Source organism: Paralichthys olivaceus, chromosome 20 (genome assembly GCF_024713975.1).
Source record: "Paralichthys olivaceus isolate ysfri-2021 chromosome 20, ASM2471397v2, whole genome shotgun sequence".
In the NCBI taxonomy this organism is placed as follows: domain Eukaryota; kingdom Metazoa; phylum Chordata; class Actinopteri; order Pleuronectiformes; family Paralichthyidae; genus Paralichthys; species Paralichthys olivaceus.
Genome location: NC_091112.1, coordinates 3,800,261 through 3,817,242, shown reverse-complemented (window position 1 = coordinate 3,817,242; position 16,982 = coordinate 3,800,261). Strand labels below are relative to the sequence as shown.

The following is a 16,982-nucleotide window of genomic DNA, read 5'->3' as shown; positions in this document are numbered from 1 at the left end:
TTTACGAATCCTCCGTGGATCCTTGTCATCGTACAGATCTGTATCTTTCAAACCCTGATTTGCGCTGAGCAGCTAATGTGGAGGTGGAGCTGCGTTCAGGTGCAGGTTCACCCTCTGTACGTCACGCATTCCTCTCTTCTTCCGCCTGACTCCACACATTACTCGTCTCTCGGTAGCTCCTCCTATTTGCACCTTCATTAGTCTCACAGTGTGCGTCGCCTGCACAGATAGGATCAATGCACAGAACAGAGTATTTATAGCCTCTGCGGGGGCGTGGGAGGTTGTACGCCACAAGTAGGTTAGCGGCTAATCTGGTGTTGACAGTGTGTATCCGAGGGAGTCATTCGTTCTGAGGAATTAGGAGCCTGAGCCTCCATCCTGCTTTGTTTTGCTTTTTTTACACAGAGCGAGAGAACACTGCTACTCAGCTGGAGGAAGTCATAGCTCAGGCAGGGAAGCGGGGAGGGTTTTCCCTGATTGAGAAGGGAGGAGTAAAGAAGAGAGGAGGGGAAAGAAGGAACACGAAGGCAGGGTGGAGAAAGAAGCGTGGTCGCCGCACTGACAGTAGAGAAACCAGAGAGAAGTGAAAGCACAGACGGCGGCCAGACGCTCGGCTTTCCGCTCTGCAGGGACATTTCACTTTCCTCCTTCTTTGTGTGTGTGTGTGAGCGAGACGCAGAGAGGCGGAGGAATGTCAGCAGTTATTGGTTGGGAAAGTGTCTGTCTGGGTCGGGAATCTCAGGTGTTCCCCCACAAGCGCGTCTGAATCCAGGAGGGAGAACCAGCAGCAGCAGCAGGCGGCTGCTCTCGGCCCAAGTGTCGACTTTGTTTGCTTCACTCCTCCTCTGCTAACAGGTATTGTTCAGCGCTGCCAGAACCTCGTCCCTCAGCTGATCACTTTGTGTTCGACTCCTCGCTGCAGGCTTTTGTGTCTCATTGTCTGTCTTATCCTCGTTTCCTCTTTATCTTACGTTACATTACATCATGTCACTAATCTGTATTTAGCTGAAGTTTGTTATCGCTCCCCCGGCCGCCTCCCTTCTTGTCTTTATTGTTGCTGCATGGATCCAGCTGTGAAGACAGACATTCTTTAAAATTGTTGGGTTGCAGCTAAAGATGAATTTCTTGATTGGCTGGTGTTTCGGTCAGATCACGATCAAAAGAGGTGACGTCTTCGTGTGTTCTTTTTTAAGCTGTTGGTGGTTATTTGTTTGGCACTTTTTTTTATTTAAAGCTGTATATAAATAACACGTGAAAGCATTAGGATACATGAGACAAATCATTTAAGCAAACAAAAACAGACAATCTTCACATTTGATGTCTTCGTGTATATTTTCTAAACTTTAGGATATAGACGAAACACAAAAAATATTAAACAGAAATAAAAATGTTACCAAACAAGAGCAGATCTGTTTGTTTGAGAAGCGCTCAACCATGAAATGTTTGGCATTTTTTTCTAGAAGAGTGACCTTAACGATTCATCGATCGTGAAAGTAGCCGCACGTTTGATTTTCCTGACGAATGACCGGTCAGCTGTTTTTTTTTTTTTTTTTTTTTTACATTTTAAATTAACGAGGTCAATGTCATGACGTTGCTAAAGAGTTTTGAGTCATAAAAATGAATTTCCCTCTGCCTGTCCTTGGTGTTTCTCCACTTCTGGCTGAGTATCAACAATGTTGGTCAAGGGGTTAACGCGCATCAACAGCGTGTGTGCGTGCGTGAGCGCATGAGTTCCCTCTTCCTCCTCGTCCAAGTCGCTGCAGCAGCAGCAGCGGCAGCTGACGCACGACATGAGCGGGAGGACAGGATAAGCCTGTGCACTGCTGCCGGAGATGAGCTGGAGGTGTTATGCAACAGTTCGGTCCAGAGATAGAGCAGAGCTGAACTTAGACACTTCTGACTTCTTCCACACACCATGAGCTCACCAGGCTCACTTAGCTGCACCCCCTCTCCCCCGCCGGGCTCCAGCTTCATGTGAGAATAGATTAACCTGTTTCGGCGATGACGTCGCTCACGAGTGCTGGTGCACGCTCTCCTGACCGTCTATTTATTTACATCATCCTTTTTTGCTTTGTGTCTTTTCTGCTCTAATTTCATTGCGCGTCTTTTTAGCTCTCCTGGAAACATCAACCTCATCTGCGGCTTCGGTTAATCCCCCAGGGGGGGGCACAACTTCCTGTTTGCCACAATTAAACGCTGGGGATGTTTTCACTCGTCTGTTTGAAGTCACATTTTTAGTTTTCACATTTTTTAAAAAACGAGTCAAAGAGATTTTTTCTGCTTGGCTGAGGTGGAACACAGTTAGCAAAAAAAAGTCCTGATGCACGTGAAGCATGTGACATAAACACTGATGCTTCCGCTCCATTGACGAGATAAACTAAAATCTCGGAGAATCCATACTTCCACTATCGCTTGTCCGAATACTAATACAACATAATAAACACGATTTCTACAGGATATCGACATAAATGCCATTTTTCCATCGCATCATCCAGATCATCTTCTTTCATCTGACGCTCTTTCGATCGCATCATTTCTCTACAACTTCTTACGCGACGGTTTAATGGCGACTCACTAGAGAATTATCGGCGTATAATTGTCACGAAAGTACCAGCAGTCAACAGAAAACAACTTTCTTTTACTTACTTTTGCCAATTTAATTAAATTCAAGTTCATTCAAGGAGCGGACTCTGGTACGAGAGCTGCGACAAAGAGGGAATTGATTGTTTTTCAATCAACAGAATCTTAAATCTGCAGAAAACCTTTTGTAGGTTCCAGCTTCTCAATTGTGATTGTACTTTGGCTTCGTTTTCCATGAAAATAATAGATCTTTAGGTTTTGGATGCGTTCATAAGCAAAACAAACAGTTTGAAGATGTTATCTTTGGCACGAGAACGTTGTTTTGGATGTTTTTCTGTTGTTTTCTTGGCCGAACAATGAAGCGATGAAGAAGATAACTGTTAGCTGCAGCCCTAATTGGCACTGACACCAGAGTTGTGGTTTCATAAGACTCAGACGTGATGCTGGTTACCATGTCCTCGCTCTGTTTTTAAACTGTGATGTGATAGAAACGGAGGAGAGAGGAGTGGGCAGAGGAGGGCTGGAGGCAGCGAGGGAAGGAAGGAGAAAACCGGGGAAGAAAAAGAGGGTAATGATGATGGGAAGAGGCAGAAAATTGGGAGGAGAGCGGAACGATAAGGTGGGGAAATTGAGGATTGAGAAAACATCAGGAGAAGGAGGAGGAGGAGGAGGAGGGGGAGTGAGGAGGAGGAGGAAGATAAAAAGACAGCGAGGGAACGCCATGTCTCTCGCGCTCGCTGTCGTTATGTAACGTTACCTCCTGCCTACTGCTGATGGCAGAGGAAAGCACGGAGTTCAGAGCAGCGAATGCGCTCGGAGGTGGGTGGCAACAACAACAACACCACAGAGGAAGAAGCGGCAGCAGTCACCATCGCATCGTATCGGAGGCCAAACAAAGACGCTTTTAGATCCATGTTATTCCCAGAATTCATCCTGGCGCAGCGTTGAACATGCAGCGTCACCAAGAATCAATTGCATGGAGTCAATACACCTAAAACATGATGTCATAGATTTGTTTATCGATAATTAAATAACCAGAAACTGAAAATAATCATTAGTTGCAGCACTAATATGAGTATTTACATTTACTTTCTTGATTTCTGTTCCGTGTATTTGTGTTTTCTATGTATTTTTACATATTCAGCCTCAATTACATTTTTTTTTTTTCACGAGGGTTTGTTAACGACGTTCTAGGAATCTTTTTTTTATATCGGAAACTCCCCAATATCGACAGGACACGGGGCCGGCCACCCAAAAATCCATATCTGTCAGGTTCTGGTTTATAAAAATCTCCCTGAAACAATCATTGACAGTTTGAGCTGGTTTCTCATGTTAAACCCCTTCAGGTTATTTTCTGCCAACGCTTCACTGGTTGACATACGTGCGGCTGTCTGTCGTGGCCACCGTTGAGACATGTCCCTCTGTGTTTACATGCAGAACCAGCCATGTATGTGCGAAAGTGTGTACATGTGCTAAATGAGCTATAAAAGCAGATGGTTGTCTGGCGGCATCCACACACTCACACACACACACACACACACACATACACACAGAGAGATAGAAGGCAGAGAGAGGCTGAGAGCAGCTGCAGGAAAGCCCTGTGGGAGTCCACAGAGCCGGGCACCAGTCTCTCCGGGCGAGCCGGCGGCACACTGTACCCGCACACTGCATGACAGACACACACTGCTATGTGTGGGAAACGCTCCCTTTGAAAACACGTCGGGTTACATCACCGAGCAGCAGAATTCAACCTGCGGAAGCTTAATTCGTACTGAATTTATTTGGCTCCGTGTGTTTTACAGTCGCCGGTGACGTGTTTGAACAAAATGGCTGAAAATGCTGGTGATGTTCATGTATTTTATTTTCCCCCGAGGTCTCCTGTCAGTCACACAGGGCTGCACAGTGCTGTGGATTCTTCTGTTGACAAGCTTTCAGTGTTTCGTCCTCATCGAGCTCTTTCTATTTTACTTCAACAAACAAACCACTGCTGGTGCGACAAATCCCATCACTTCCACTATGGTAGAAATGTTTTGTACACTTGAAAACACTAGTTCTGCTTATGAGGATCAGTTACTTCTCCACCTGTGTCATGTCCACGTGCAACATGGCAGGTTTGATGAAAAAAGAAAAATGCTCAAGTGACAAACACTTGATAAACAGCAGCTGAACTAAACTTGATCAGTTGACGGAGGCAAACGACCACATTGGGTTTGATCTAATTACATCTAACTAATGAACTAACAAAGTTTATTCTAATTTAATCTACTGGTTGAAGTTGCTTTGTCCGCCCCGCCCCCCCCCCAAAAAAAAAAAATTTAAAATTTCCCAGAAGCCTTTAAAGAACTTGTTTTGTTCATTTAAAAAGTGGAACAAGCAAATTTCTGCATTTTGAATTTAAGAAATCACCTTAATAATGTCAAGATGGATTCTAAATGAACTGTGCTGTGTTCACGTCTCAAACCTTCACATCCACTCAGGGATCACAAAAGGCCTCATTAACATCTCAGCTCCTCCCCTGAGGCTGGGAGGTGGGAGGCAGCTGATGGTTGAGAGACGAACCTTGTTTTGCAATCAACACAGCGGGAGGGAGGGAGAGAGAGAGAAGGGAAGGGAGTGAGGGAGGGGGGAGAGAAGGAGTGAAGAATTCAGAAAATAGGAGTGAAGGAGGGAGAAAATAGGTGCGAGCGAGCCAAGAATCAGAAGCTGAGCCTGAGCAGGATCTGACTGCTGTTTTGTAACATGATCAATGACCTGGCGTTCCTTCAGATCCCTGTTTCCTGTATAGGCTCACAGCCTTTTGTTGCTCTCGCTGTTCTCCGCCTCATAAGCTCCAGATCTAATTAAGGCTTGTCTCTTTTCCTGGAAAGCTGTAATCGTCTCTCCTCCTGCAGCGAGGACGGTGCAGTGATTAGATTCAGAGATTCCAAAGCAACATCTGTCGACCGGATGAAACTTATTGGTCGGTGTCGTTAGGTTGGTTCTGATTGGGCTCCGGGTTGCGTCACACCTGTGTCTCTGACGGCAGGTGGTCGAGTGTCCGGGGAGGTTTTGAAGATTTTCAAAAAAGAAATTACAGCTGCTGGATGTGAAGTTTTAAGGCTCAACGACTATACAGATATTAGATAGTAAAAAATTCAGATTCTATATATTGACTTAACTTATTTAAACAAAGCCATGTGAGACATTTAGAGGTAAAATGTCCAATAACGTCTGAAAACGTGACAAAACATCACAGCGATCAAAAACCAAAAAAAGGTTTGGATCGCCATGGTTTGATTTTGAAATGTTTTGTGTTTTGCCTCGTAAAAGTATTTGAAATTGAAAAGTCATTACTTCGCTGTAGTGGTACAATATCGGAGAAGAAGTCAGAGGTTTAAATCAGAAGTTTAAATCTTCAATTTGACAGTTTGCGTCGAGATTTCTGAAGAGAGAAGAAAGACGAGCGTAACTCTGCCCCTGAGTTTTGTTTTTCATCAGGCCTCTCCGTGTGGTTTTGGACCGGTTTCAGCTTGGTATTCAGAATATGGCGGGGGTCAGTGTGGGCGGTGGGTTGTCTGCAGGCTTTTGAGAAACAGTCAAACGCACAACTGTATAGAAGGGGAACGTCTGAGGATGTGTGTGTGTGTGTGTGTGTGATTCCCATTATGTGTGTTTGCAGACATCTTTAACCTCACGGACACCCGGCACACAGAGGGCCGAGTATTAGAGGCTACTAGCTGGATTACTTCATTCAGCCTCTGCTGCATTATCACCAGCTCAGCTGTCATTAACTCAGATGTTCCCGCAGGGTTGAGGCTGCGTGTCCTCCGCTGCACTCCTCACTTTCCTTAAACACACACCGACATGGGACATTGTTTGCAGAGTGTCCCTCTTCGGGTCATGTTGAAGATCAGAGGTGCAGCACTAAGCCGCCCGTGACTCAGTGCTTAGTTTTTGTTTTCAACTCGCCAACGCCAACTTTTTTGCGCCGTAGCTCTGGTCGGTGTAATTACAGAGCACGATGTTGGTCTTGGAGTTTCTGCCTGTGAAGTATTTATCTTCTGCACCGCGGCCATGACGCTGCAGAAAGTGCCTGGTCACGGTGTTTGTTGCCCGGGCCTGTGTAAATATTGATGCTGATTTTCAGAAACTCTTTTGCGGTTAAACTGTCAGAATTTCCCATAATGACTGAAACAAAAATAAGAGGGAGCTTCCTCTTTTCTTCAGAGCACGGCGAGGTTAAGCTAACAGGTGAATGTCACCCAGGAAGATTTAGTCGTTTAACACCCAGTTGTTGTTGTGATGTGACACAGCAGACTGTTGTCGGCGCTGAGCGAGGTGAATCCCCTCCTTTAAATATCGACCTCTTTCAAAAAATCTCTCTGCGAGCCCTTCCTCTGACCCTGCAGCTTTATCTCAGCCTGTCAGTGTCAACATCGTCCTGTCACTCTGTTTACCAGGCTCCTGTTTAAGAGCTTCAACTCTCAGGCACTACTTAATATTGACTTTAAAAAAAAAAAAGCCACTCTCAAGATCCTGCGTTTTTTCCCAGCCACTTCCAGACTCTTGGTTTTACGCCCACACGCAGACTTGAGTGTCTCTTTTTTTGGAGTTAAAATGAAAAACAATATTGCTGCCGGGTGTCTCCGTTTTCCATGGATTCCCTCAGTTAAGACAAAGAACAGAAGTGGTTTGCTTTTTTTAAAACAAAGCATGGGAAACAACTTCTGTCCAGTAGTGGAAAAACTGAACCCAAATAAATTTGGAAATATGTAGATTGAGGGTTTTTCAGTGAGGGAGACGGAGTAGAAGTGAATTTAGTTCTGTAGTTTTTGTGTAATTCTGCTAAATAACCAACAAACGCAGATGAAAGCTTCCTCGGTCGATACCTCACCCTGCGTCGAAAGTCTCAATAAAATCGGTGGTGTAGTTTCAGCGTAATCCTGCCGACAAACAGAAATGAAAGCCCTAACCTCAGAGGAGGCGTCTATAATTCAGTCTATTCAAATCTTGAAATATGTCTGGAGGGGATCTTTAAATGTTGAATGCTGCCTAAGTAGATTTAAATCAGGAACTGTTGATCAGAGAATAACTAAAGATGAAAGATTATGAAAATGATCAGAGATTCTGTTATTAGTCTTAAAACAGAGCTGGGGGGGGGGGGGGGGGGGGGGGGGGGAGTCAGGGAGACGCCTTCGGATCGAATAACAAAAAAAACAAACAAACTGAAACCACACACAAGAAGGAACTGAAGAAAAAAAAAAAAAAAAATGAAGTCATCCTCTGAGTCTTCGTCACCCGGTGAGCGAGCTGTTGGGCAACCAGTAGCTGGCAGGGCGCGTTAAATCCCTCCCCAAACACAGGGAGGGAGGGAGGGAGGGAGGGAGGGAGGCCGGGAGAAGGATCCCCTCGAGGGCGCCAAAACCGGTTTATGTGACGTCACCGGCCTGCTCTGTTTCTCAGTTCTCTCCCCCCCCCACCCCCCTCCTCCCTCCTCTCTCTCTTCCTGGGCCTTACAGGAATTCCCCTCCTCGTCACATTATTCTGAGGAAACCGCTGGCTACGCCCCGCACCGCTGCACCGCTGCACGGCCACAGCTGATAGGGTGGAAACGCAGACTTGTGACTGCTTGTGTTGATGCAGTGTGTACATGTTTTTCTCTCCTTGTCAAGTGGCTTTTGTTTTTTTGGGTTCCTGGTCACACACACACACAAAAAAGGAGTCGCTGAGTGTCTGAGTCCCGGGTAAGAAGTCAGCATTTTGTTCTATAGGTGCACGGCAGCAAGCACACAGAGGCACGCTGTGTTAGTGTCTGCTTAAAGTTTGTCCTGCGCTGAACTGTGTGTGTGTGTGTGTGTGTGTGTGTGTTTGCGTGTGTGCGTGTGCAGCTCCAGTTTTGTGTGTTCATGTGTCTGGACTTTTGAGCGACACTAAAAAGTCCGCAGCGACATCTCCCTCCGCCGTCAGACTGATTGAGACATGAGTGGCACAGACAGGAAGCAGTCTGTGCGCTGTCACTCAAACGTGGCGCCACGGTAACCAACAAGTGGGCAGTGGGAGCGTCGAGGCCGAGGATCTACGCAGTGATTGCACAGTGTTTTTCCTTTTTCGGCTGCGAGGGTTCAACAGGAACTGTTATGGTTTTTAGTTTGGATTTTTTTTTCTTCTATCTCCTATAATTTTCTAAAATTAGAGGAAGATCTACGTGAGACACCAGGATTTTTTTTACTCAGGCTGAAACTGCGACTCTCAGGTTGTGAACCGCTGAGGTCTTGTGATAACATGTTTTCACCGTACATCCGTCTGAATGTTGATCTGTGGTGTTACTCCGACTTTCTTTAGCATATAAACTAAACAGAGACGCCTAATAATGAGTATTTATGACGGCTGTTTGGTTGGAACACCAGATATTGATGTGTTGTGAATATACTTGAGCTTGAAAGGAAAACTCCAGAGAAAGTTGTGTTGCCATTCACGTCTGAGGAAGAGTCCCGGACAAATAAATCCTTCTGACGGGAGCTTTAGGTGTTTGGATTTTCTCTTTTTCAAACCTTTTGTTGTGAACCACTGAGAAAAACCATGAGTAGATTAAATGAAAACAACCAAGAGATCGATCCATAATGAAAATAATAATGAAATGCAGATTAAATAAGTCTTCACCATTTGCGACTGCGCGGGAAGTAAATCGATATCCGTCGTGTCTCGGTTCTACGTTTCTCGTGTTGTGTTTGAACGTCTCATTCGTCATCGTTTGGGTGCAGGCAGATTTGATTTCTTGAAAGGAAGGTTGAACGAGACAGAAGAGGTAAAAATCACACTCTCCTCCATCTCCACCTGCATCGAGCCCCCTAACACACACTTTTCTACCCACCCAGTAGATTTCTCGTTATATCAAATTTTCACAAGGGTGCCCACGCAGCCCCAATAATCAGTGGCCTCCAGTCTGCAGCTTCTTCCACCTACAGTTTCCTGCGGGGGCAGCGGTACTGTACAGATACAGCGCCAAACCACTGTCTTTGTCTCTGTGTGTGTGTGTGTGTGTGTGTGTGCAGCAGAGCGAGTGTGAGATCAATATTTCATTTGTTGACTGGGTGTTATCGTGAGGATGGAGGAATATCTTCTCCTCTAAATATTGTTGAGAACCAGAAAGGTAAATCCTCATTTCCACATTGTTCATTGTGTGTGCGTGCATCTCTTTCCCTTTATAGCCATACATTATTAAAAGGTGGCTGCCCGAGGCTCTAGTTAAATCTCCATATATTCCTTTAATTCGTACCTGCTCTGACGCTGTAGTTTCCATTCAGCTGCTTCATGCCGCATATAAAAACCCTCTCTCTCTCTCTCTGGTGGAGGCTGAGGCCCGAGCGATGTTTAACAGTCATCAGCTAATCTCCAGGTGCAAGACTCACCTCACTGCTTTGTTTTTTTTTTTAAAAACGGCAAAACACTTCCTGCCCCAACCGCCGCTCTTTATGCGCTCTGAGGACTGAGTACGTGACACCTGAGCTTCTGGAATTTCGGGGATTTTCTCCGCACACTTTACTGGAGTTTGATTTGAAAGAAAACTATTTTTTCTCAGTCGGTTTTCTTCTTTTTCTTTGACTGAAGGTTGAAGTTGGGAAATTACAAGAGATTTCAAAGTTGATAAGATGTTGCTCATTGAATTTCTGGAATAGACTCTGAGATAACACTTAGTTGAGCAACTGATAGTTGGAGCGGCACCCTCTCATGTCGATCTGATGATGAGGACTGTCCAGCTCTCAGTGTGGCTAACGTGAGAAGGGATACGGGTTTACGCTCGGAGCGTGATGATGATGATGATGATAGACTGCAGGGTAATGGGGGATTCCTCTGCTCTGCATCATCACGGTCTGATCCCTGAGGGAGAAATCAGTGCACTTCCTGAAGCACTCTCTCTTCTCTCAGTCTTTCAGACTGGCTCATCTCCCTCCAGACTCCCGGTCCGGGGCGTGTCCGCCAACATACAGAATGTGTCAGATGCTGACAGTAGCCCTTATGGCCGCTTAGTGCGAGGGTCAGCTGCTGACGGCAGCAGAAACACTGCGTCTCCTCCGCTCGGCCAAAGGAAGAAAGCAGAGATAGGATCGGCAGACTTCCCGTAAAAGGTGTCAGGGAGTTCTGCAGCTCGGGCTTCTCCCAGCTGCTGTTATGACTGTGAGAGGAGGACGTGTCCGTGTTTAATAACAGCTTCATTCTCACATGAAGGCTGAGCGACAGGGCTTCTCTGTCAAAGCAGACACATGACTGACTCTGCATCTGTTTTATAACACTGTAATTTCATGAAGGAATAAATTGGGTGTTTATCACGGTTAACACAGCTCAGGCTACAAACCTCCATCTTTCCCACATCTGGTGCAGCTGGCACCTTCCCCGCCTCTGTTTATCTGAGTGAACTCTTCAAAAGAAAGAAAATACGTGGAGACAAAAACTGCAGCTACTGGTTATTTTTTATTAATCTGCCAAATGTATAATCGAGTTACCGGTCTATCAAATATTGGTTATCACAGTTTTACATCTCGAAAACATCTCGTGGATAAATTAAAGAATTAATTCATTTTCTGGTAATCGATTGACGGATTAATCCTCAAATCATTTCCTCTGTTTAGTTTCTGTCTTGTTAGTGACATCAGTTAATGTGATGGTGCGTTTGATGTGTGTGTGCCTGCACACAGCCGGGTGGGTACAGCAGGCTGGTGGAGGTGCTCTAGTTACATAATCTCCATCACCCTCCCGCTCAGCGGAGGAGAAGGAGGAGGCAGCTGCCGTCTCCCATCTCGTCATCTTCAGCCTGCTGAGGCATCTCTCGCCATCTTCTCCATCTTCTCCTCTCCCCCTTTTTCATTTCCTTCTTCTCTTCCCCATCTCCTCTCCTGTTCTCTTCCTTTTTCTCTCCTCTCCTTCTTCCCATCTCTTGCCTTTTCATTTCATTTTACTCTTCTCCATTTCCTCACCCTCACATATTTTCCTACTTCCTTTCTTCTTCTCTCCTCTTCCTTTTCCTTCTCCTCTCCCTCTTTTAACATCTCTTCTTTTCTTTCTCTCCTCCTCCCTTTCTATCATTCTATTCCTCCTCTTCTATTTTCCTATCTCTCTGTACACCCATCTTCCTCCCTCTCTTTCCTTCAACATTCCTTACTTCCTCTTCCTCCACTTGTAGTCTTCCTCTCTTTCTCCATTTCTTCCTTTTTCTTCACCTCCTTTCATCTCCTCCTCTGTTTTATTCCTCCCCTCTCCCTCGACTCTTTCTCTCCTGTTTTCTTCCCACACCTTCTCCTCCTCGTCTTTATCTCTTGTGTTCATTCTAACACATAAAGATATGTTGTGATGAAGTGACTGTATCTGTTCGCTGATCTGCTGCAGCTCTCGTCTCAGCTGCTGCAGCTGGTGGACGCCCATCTGCCCACACAGTGTGGTCCGCTGGCATTGTTCAGGGGGTTTTGCTGGCACGCCGGCGTGGTGCGGCGCATACTGATGATGACACCTCGTCGCTCGCAGCTTTTCTGTGAAACGCACATCTTCCATGGAAAAAAGCTGAAGCTAAGCCGCCGGAGAACATGTGACCGCCGTGCATATGGCTGCCACTAAAAGCTGCCACTATGGCCACCATTTGGCGTGTGTGAGGCCCAGCAGGGCAGCCTGTCGAGCAAAACATGAACGTGTCACAAGCTGGTGGCGGAGGGAGGCGGGGGTGCGGAGCCTGGTGGTTATTTGTTGGCCAACAGGCAGAGGGGGCGTTCGGGGGGGGGAGTGGATCCAGTAGCAGGGGGATGCAGTTGTGGGATGAAGCTGCCACTTTGCTGTGATGTAATATTGTTATTTATTGAACAGGCAGAGTTCCACTTCCACACAAGTTTTTTTTATTAGATCCATTTTCCAGAAGCGTGTTGGTGCCGCAGCTCATCAATGTGTGTTTGGATCCGCAGCTCTTTCCTGATTATTAACCTTCACCGCTTGAATGCGGCTGGGGCGGGCTTCACCTCGCACCCCCACCCCCCGGCTGCAGCTGATTTGTTGCAAGCTCACGTCAGGTGGGTGTTGGATCCAAAATCACGTTTCCTGCACTCGGACGTCACTGTGGCCCTTGGGTGGGGGGGGGGCACAAGTAATCACATTTCCCACTCAACCACGATGGAGCAGAGAGAGGGGGGTGAGTGGGGGGCGTTGTCATGACAGCGAGGGAGTCTCCACTCCTTCGCCCACAAACTCCCACTTGATCAACATGCACCCTCACACTCTGCCCCCCCCCCAGCCCGGTAGCTAGTGTGTCTTTAAGTATCACGCTGCATGGATCAGAGATCACGAGTCGGAAACCTTGAGACCGAGGACGAGCCTCCACCTGCATTTCACTGTCGTCCTCTCGTCACAGAGCCGCGTTTGAAGGACTGTTATGAAGCGATGGTGTGTTGGGGGGGCCGTCAAGTCGATAATTGTGCTTTGAGTAAAGTGTAATAGAAGAACCGCATGTTTAAGTAACATTAGCAAAGTGTATTGATTCACATTTCACTAAATTATTAAAGACAGTCAGATGCTGCACATACACACACTTGTCTCAGACTGTCCATCGCTGCAGCTCCTCTTTTCAGCCTCTGTCTGAAAAACTTGGATTTAGCTCCTGTCTCTTTAAGGCCCCTCCTCCGGATAAAGCCAGCTCTGTTGTGATTTGTCAACCACTTCTAGCGAATGTAAGAAATGTCGGCTTCCGTTCTTGCGTTACCAGGTTTTGTCAGGGGACATATCCGTCTACGTTTGCAGTGGGGCTGTCACAAATTTGACCAGAAAAGCAATGAGCGCCCTCTGCTGGACCAGATGATGCTTCTTAACAATTTTGAATTTGACAGACCCCCCCCCCCCCGAATAAAAGGTGCAATTGTCACATGAATTTGCGATGATGTGGAAGACGAGCTGTGAGCTTCAGTGTTTATGTTTTCTCTCTTTACCACAGACGATGTGCTGCTGAACGTTTTTTTTTAACATTCACAAAAACCTTATCAACACTGAAAAGACATCAAATGTCTCCTTTTATCAAGTCGCCCAAATGTGCTTTTCAGAGTCTTGGTCTGTTTTTGTCTTTCCCTCTGTGACTCGTCTGCAGTTTGAACAGTGCACAATCTTCGTTAGGACTTTGAACGTCCTACAAATGATGAGTTTTCTCTGCAAACACTTTGGTTATAACCGCAGCCTCATGAGTTCATCTGTTTTCTCTTTCCCCGCCCTCGATGTTCATGGTCATGTTCCCCAACGCGCTCTGGTTTTCATCACCGGCAACTTGCAGCATTTGTGTACATTCCTTTGTATTGTTTTCCCGTGGTTACAGGACAGTTACACAGATTTCTTGTGGCGTGATGAATGTCTCGAGCATGTGGCCGTCCCCCTCGACCACAGCGGCCACCCCAACATCCATAATGAGGGAAATATGATCGAGCCTGTAATCACTCCCGGCTGTCTTAATAACTCAGGCACTGAAGATGGAATATATATATTTTTGTCCTTTTTGAGGGTAACGCCACCTTGTCCTTTTCCACTCATCTGGGCTGGTGTTTCCTGGTCTTTTCCACGCTCCAGAACTCGCCTTCATGGGTGTCATTCAGCACGAGGGGTCTTGTTTGCGGCTTGTTATATAAGAGGGGCAATCTGATCTGTAATAGCTTACACTCTCCTCTCCAACCATACGCAACCACTAATATGATTTTTACTGGGCAGTAATCACTCATGGCTCGGTTTGCCAGCGCGGTCTAATACAAGACATATGTATCAAGCTGTGCAAACACTGAAGCACATGTTCGGGAAAATCTGCATCCAAATCTTCTCACCGCGCAAAAACAAGCGTTTATTACCTCAAATTGGTTTTGTTTCAGAGACGTGGACTCGAGTTTGAGCCGCGGTGATCGTGACTCTGAGGGGAAGCTTCGGGATCCTCTCCGTTCGGAGGAACACCGTGCCAGTGTTTTTGCCAGGAAAACACGGCCGACGTGTTTCCTCGAGGGAGCTCACGTGGTCGTTTACGTGCACACATCTCCCCGTTCCCTCTCTGTCAAAGACCTGCACATAAACAAACACCTGCCCGCTCCACATGTGCGGGGCTGCTGTGTTTCTGCTGGCAGGGTGCCTTTGTTTTGCTCCACGGCAGCGCAGGGGTGTGGACACATTATGTAATCTGTGGCGTGTGACAGGGATATATAGGGAGAGAGAGAGAGGGAGGGAGAAGGGTGTGACAGTAACACGCACACAGATGATGATGACATAAACTAGTGACCTCCTCTGCCCCCCCCCTTGTGTCCGCCCCCCTCCTCGAGTATTCCCGGCATCACTCTCTAATTTTGGGAACCGCAGAGGAACATCCTCTTTCACCCTCGATTAACATTTCTGCAATCTAGGACAAAATTGTTACCGCTGGTCCTCGAGGACTCCAAAGTCATGTGCAGGGCACGAAAGCCACAACGTGTTTTTCCATCTTGTTTCCATGGTCATAAGAAGGAGGCAGAAACATGCGGCTGCCAGACGTATTCCTCATTGTTCTGTGTGGGTGAGCGCTCGTACAGAAAACTACAAAAAGTAGTTTATTTTAAATTATAGATAATCAATGAATCAATAGAACTTTACAGATAAGTGAAAAAGAATTTGAATAGAAATAGAAATGCTGACAATAAAATAGATTTTAAAAGATGTTGTAACAATGAAAGAATCAATAAAAGGGGATAAAAACAAATAGACGGGTAAAATGGATGAAAACTTAGCACATGGATGCTTAACTAATAACTAAATAACCTGGAAGTCACAAATAAACTCAACACAAATTTCTGAAGAAACAAACTCAGAACTTTGTCTCTTTTCCTGTGATTAGAATCAAACTCTAAAATACAGCTGTAAAATGAAGAACTGGTCCAGTACAATGAGAGCATACCTCCGCCACAGCTAACGCCCTATCTCGCCATTCTTATGAAGGTGACAACAATTTCCTGGATCCGCCCGTTTATCTGGATCCGCTCCAAAACTATCTGGGTTTTTCTTGAGTAATGCCACAACATTTTATGGAACTCGGTTCAGTAGTTTTTTGTGAAACAGACAAACAAACGTAAACCTCCTTGGTGGGGGTGAAAACCAAAATGTCTTGTGTTGAACACGGCCAGAAAATATTTCACATAATAGAATGTGAAAAGGAAAATGTGAAGAATGAAAAAGAATAGATTTCCTCAAACTAAAAGAAAAAACAAACAGTTAGTTGAGAGTTTACATTTGAATTTTTTTTGTTATCATTTTTCATAAACCTGTCGTTTTAGATTTTATCTGATCGACTGATTGATTCTTTAAAAAAACAGAAGTAATGGAGATGTAATTACACATTAACGATGCTTCCTCCCACAAAAACTGCGCTTGTCTTGCCTCCTCTCTTTCTCCCTCCATCCCTCTGTGTGTAACCCATTCACACCACATTGAGCCAGCGTATATAATTAAGATTGATTACAGTAACACGCAGTCAGCTCTGTGCCGCCTCCCACACGTCCATATGGTTGGTACAGAAACAGGTTCCTCACCTGCTGGATTGTGGGTGATGATTGTGACGTAGAGAGAGTCGCAGAGGAGCGACTCTCTCTTCCCCCAGGGGTGCAAAGAGCATTTGAATATGTAAATCAATCTGCGGGTTAGATCTCGCTGTGATAATGAGAATAAATGCACCATATTGACCTGTTTGCAAACTTAACCTGCACATCATACGTGCTCGTGCTGGTGTTTTTAGAAGCGGGGTGTGCTTGTATGGTTGTGTTATTGTGCGCACACACACACACACACACACACACACACACACACACACACACAGTCCTCATCCTTCATGATTACACTAGTTTCCACACTGGAACAGTTCCCTCTCTGGGCTGTGGAAGAATATCTGTTTCTCATTTGGAGGAGCTTCATGCTGCTGCAGCTGTGTGGGAAGCATCCCCAGTATCATTAGTTACGTTGTGCACTGGCTTCGCTGTGGAGATGGAGTGTGTCTGCATGTGTGTTTCTGTGCAGCGCCATTTAAAATGTTTTCTGTTCTTGTCTTTCAGATAAAATCGAAGAGGCACAGAAAGAGCTGAAAGAGCCCAAAGGCTCACAGAAAGGTAAGAGATCAGTTTCTGGACTCTGGATTTAATGGAAGGAGTTTAAGTAAGATTTTAAAAAAAATATATATATATATAGGTTTGTTTCTTTCACTTTTTGCTTTCTTACAAATTTCACAAATTTGTAAAAAACTATTTTGGTCATTGCTCATTTATCACGTGGTAGTTTTAGATGAATGAATGATTCAATGTAAAACTGATTTAATACAGTGTTTTTGATTATAAAGTGATTTTTGTTATTGTCTCAACAAACATTCAATCTGCGATTTTAAGTTTATTTGAAAAAATTTCCAATAACAA

The 16,982-nt window shown here is 45.5% G+C and overlaps 1 protein-coding gene across 7 annotated transcripts in view; it reads left to right on the top strand.

Annotated features, from left to right (window-relative positions):
* hivep1 (HIVEP zinc finger 1) overlaps nt 1-16,982 on the top strand; it is a 47,607-nt gene that overhangs the window by 17,911 nt on the left and 12,714 nt on the right. For 5 of the 7 annotated variants that reach the window (XM_069515981.1, XM_069515982.1, XM_069515980.1 and 2 more), the window contains exon 3: nt 16,629-16,682. In XM_069515981.1, coding sequence (XP_069372082.1) covers nt 16,629-16,682 — 54 coding nt within the window. Of the gene's footprint in view, nt 1-563; nt 856-8,144; nt 8,304-16,628; nt 16,683-16,982 lie in introns of those variants that run through there. The other 2 variants (XM_069515983.1, XM_069515984.1) reach the window with 2 other exon arrangements.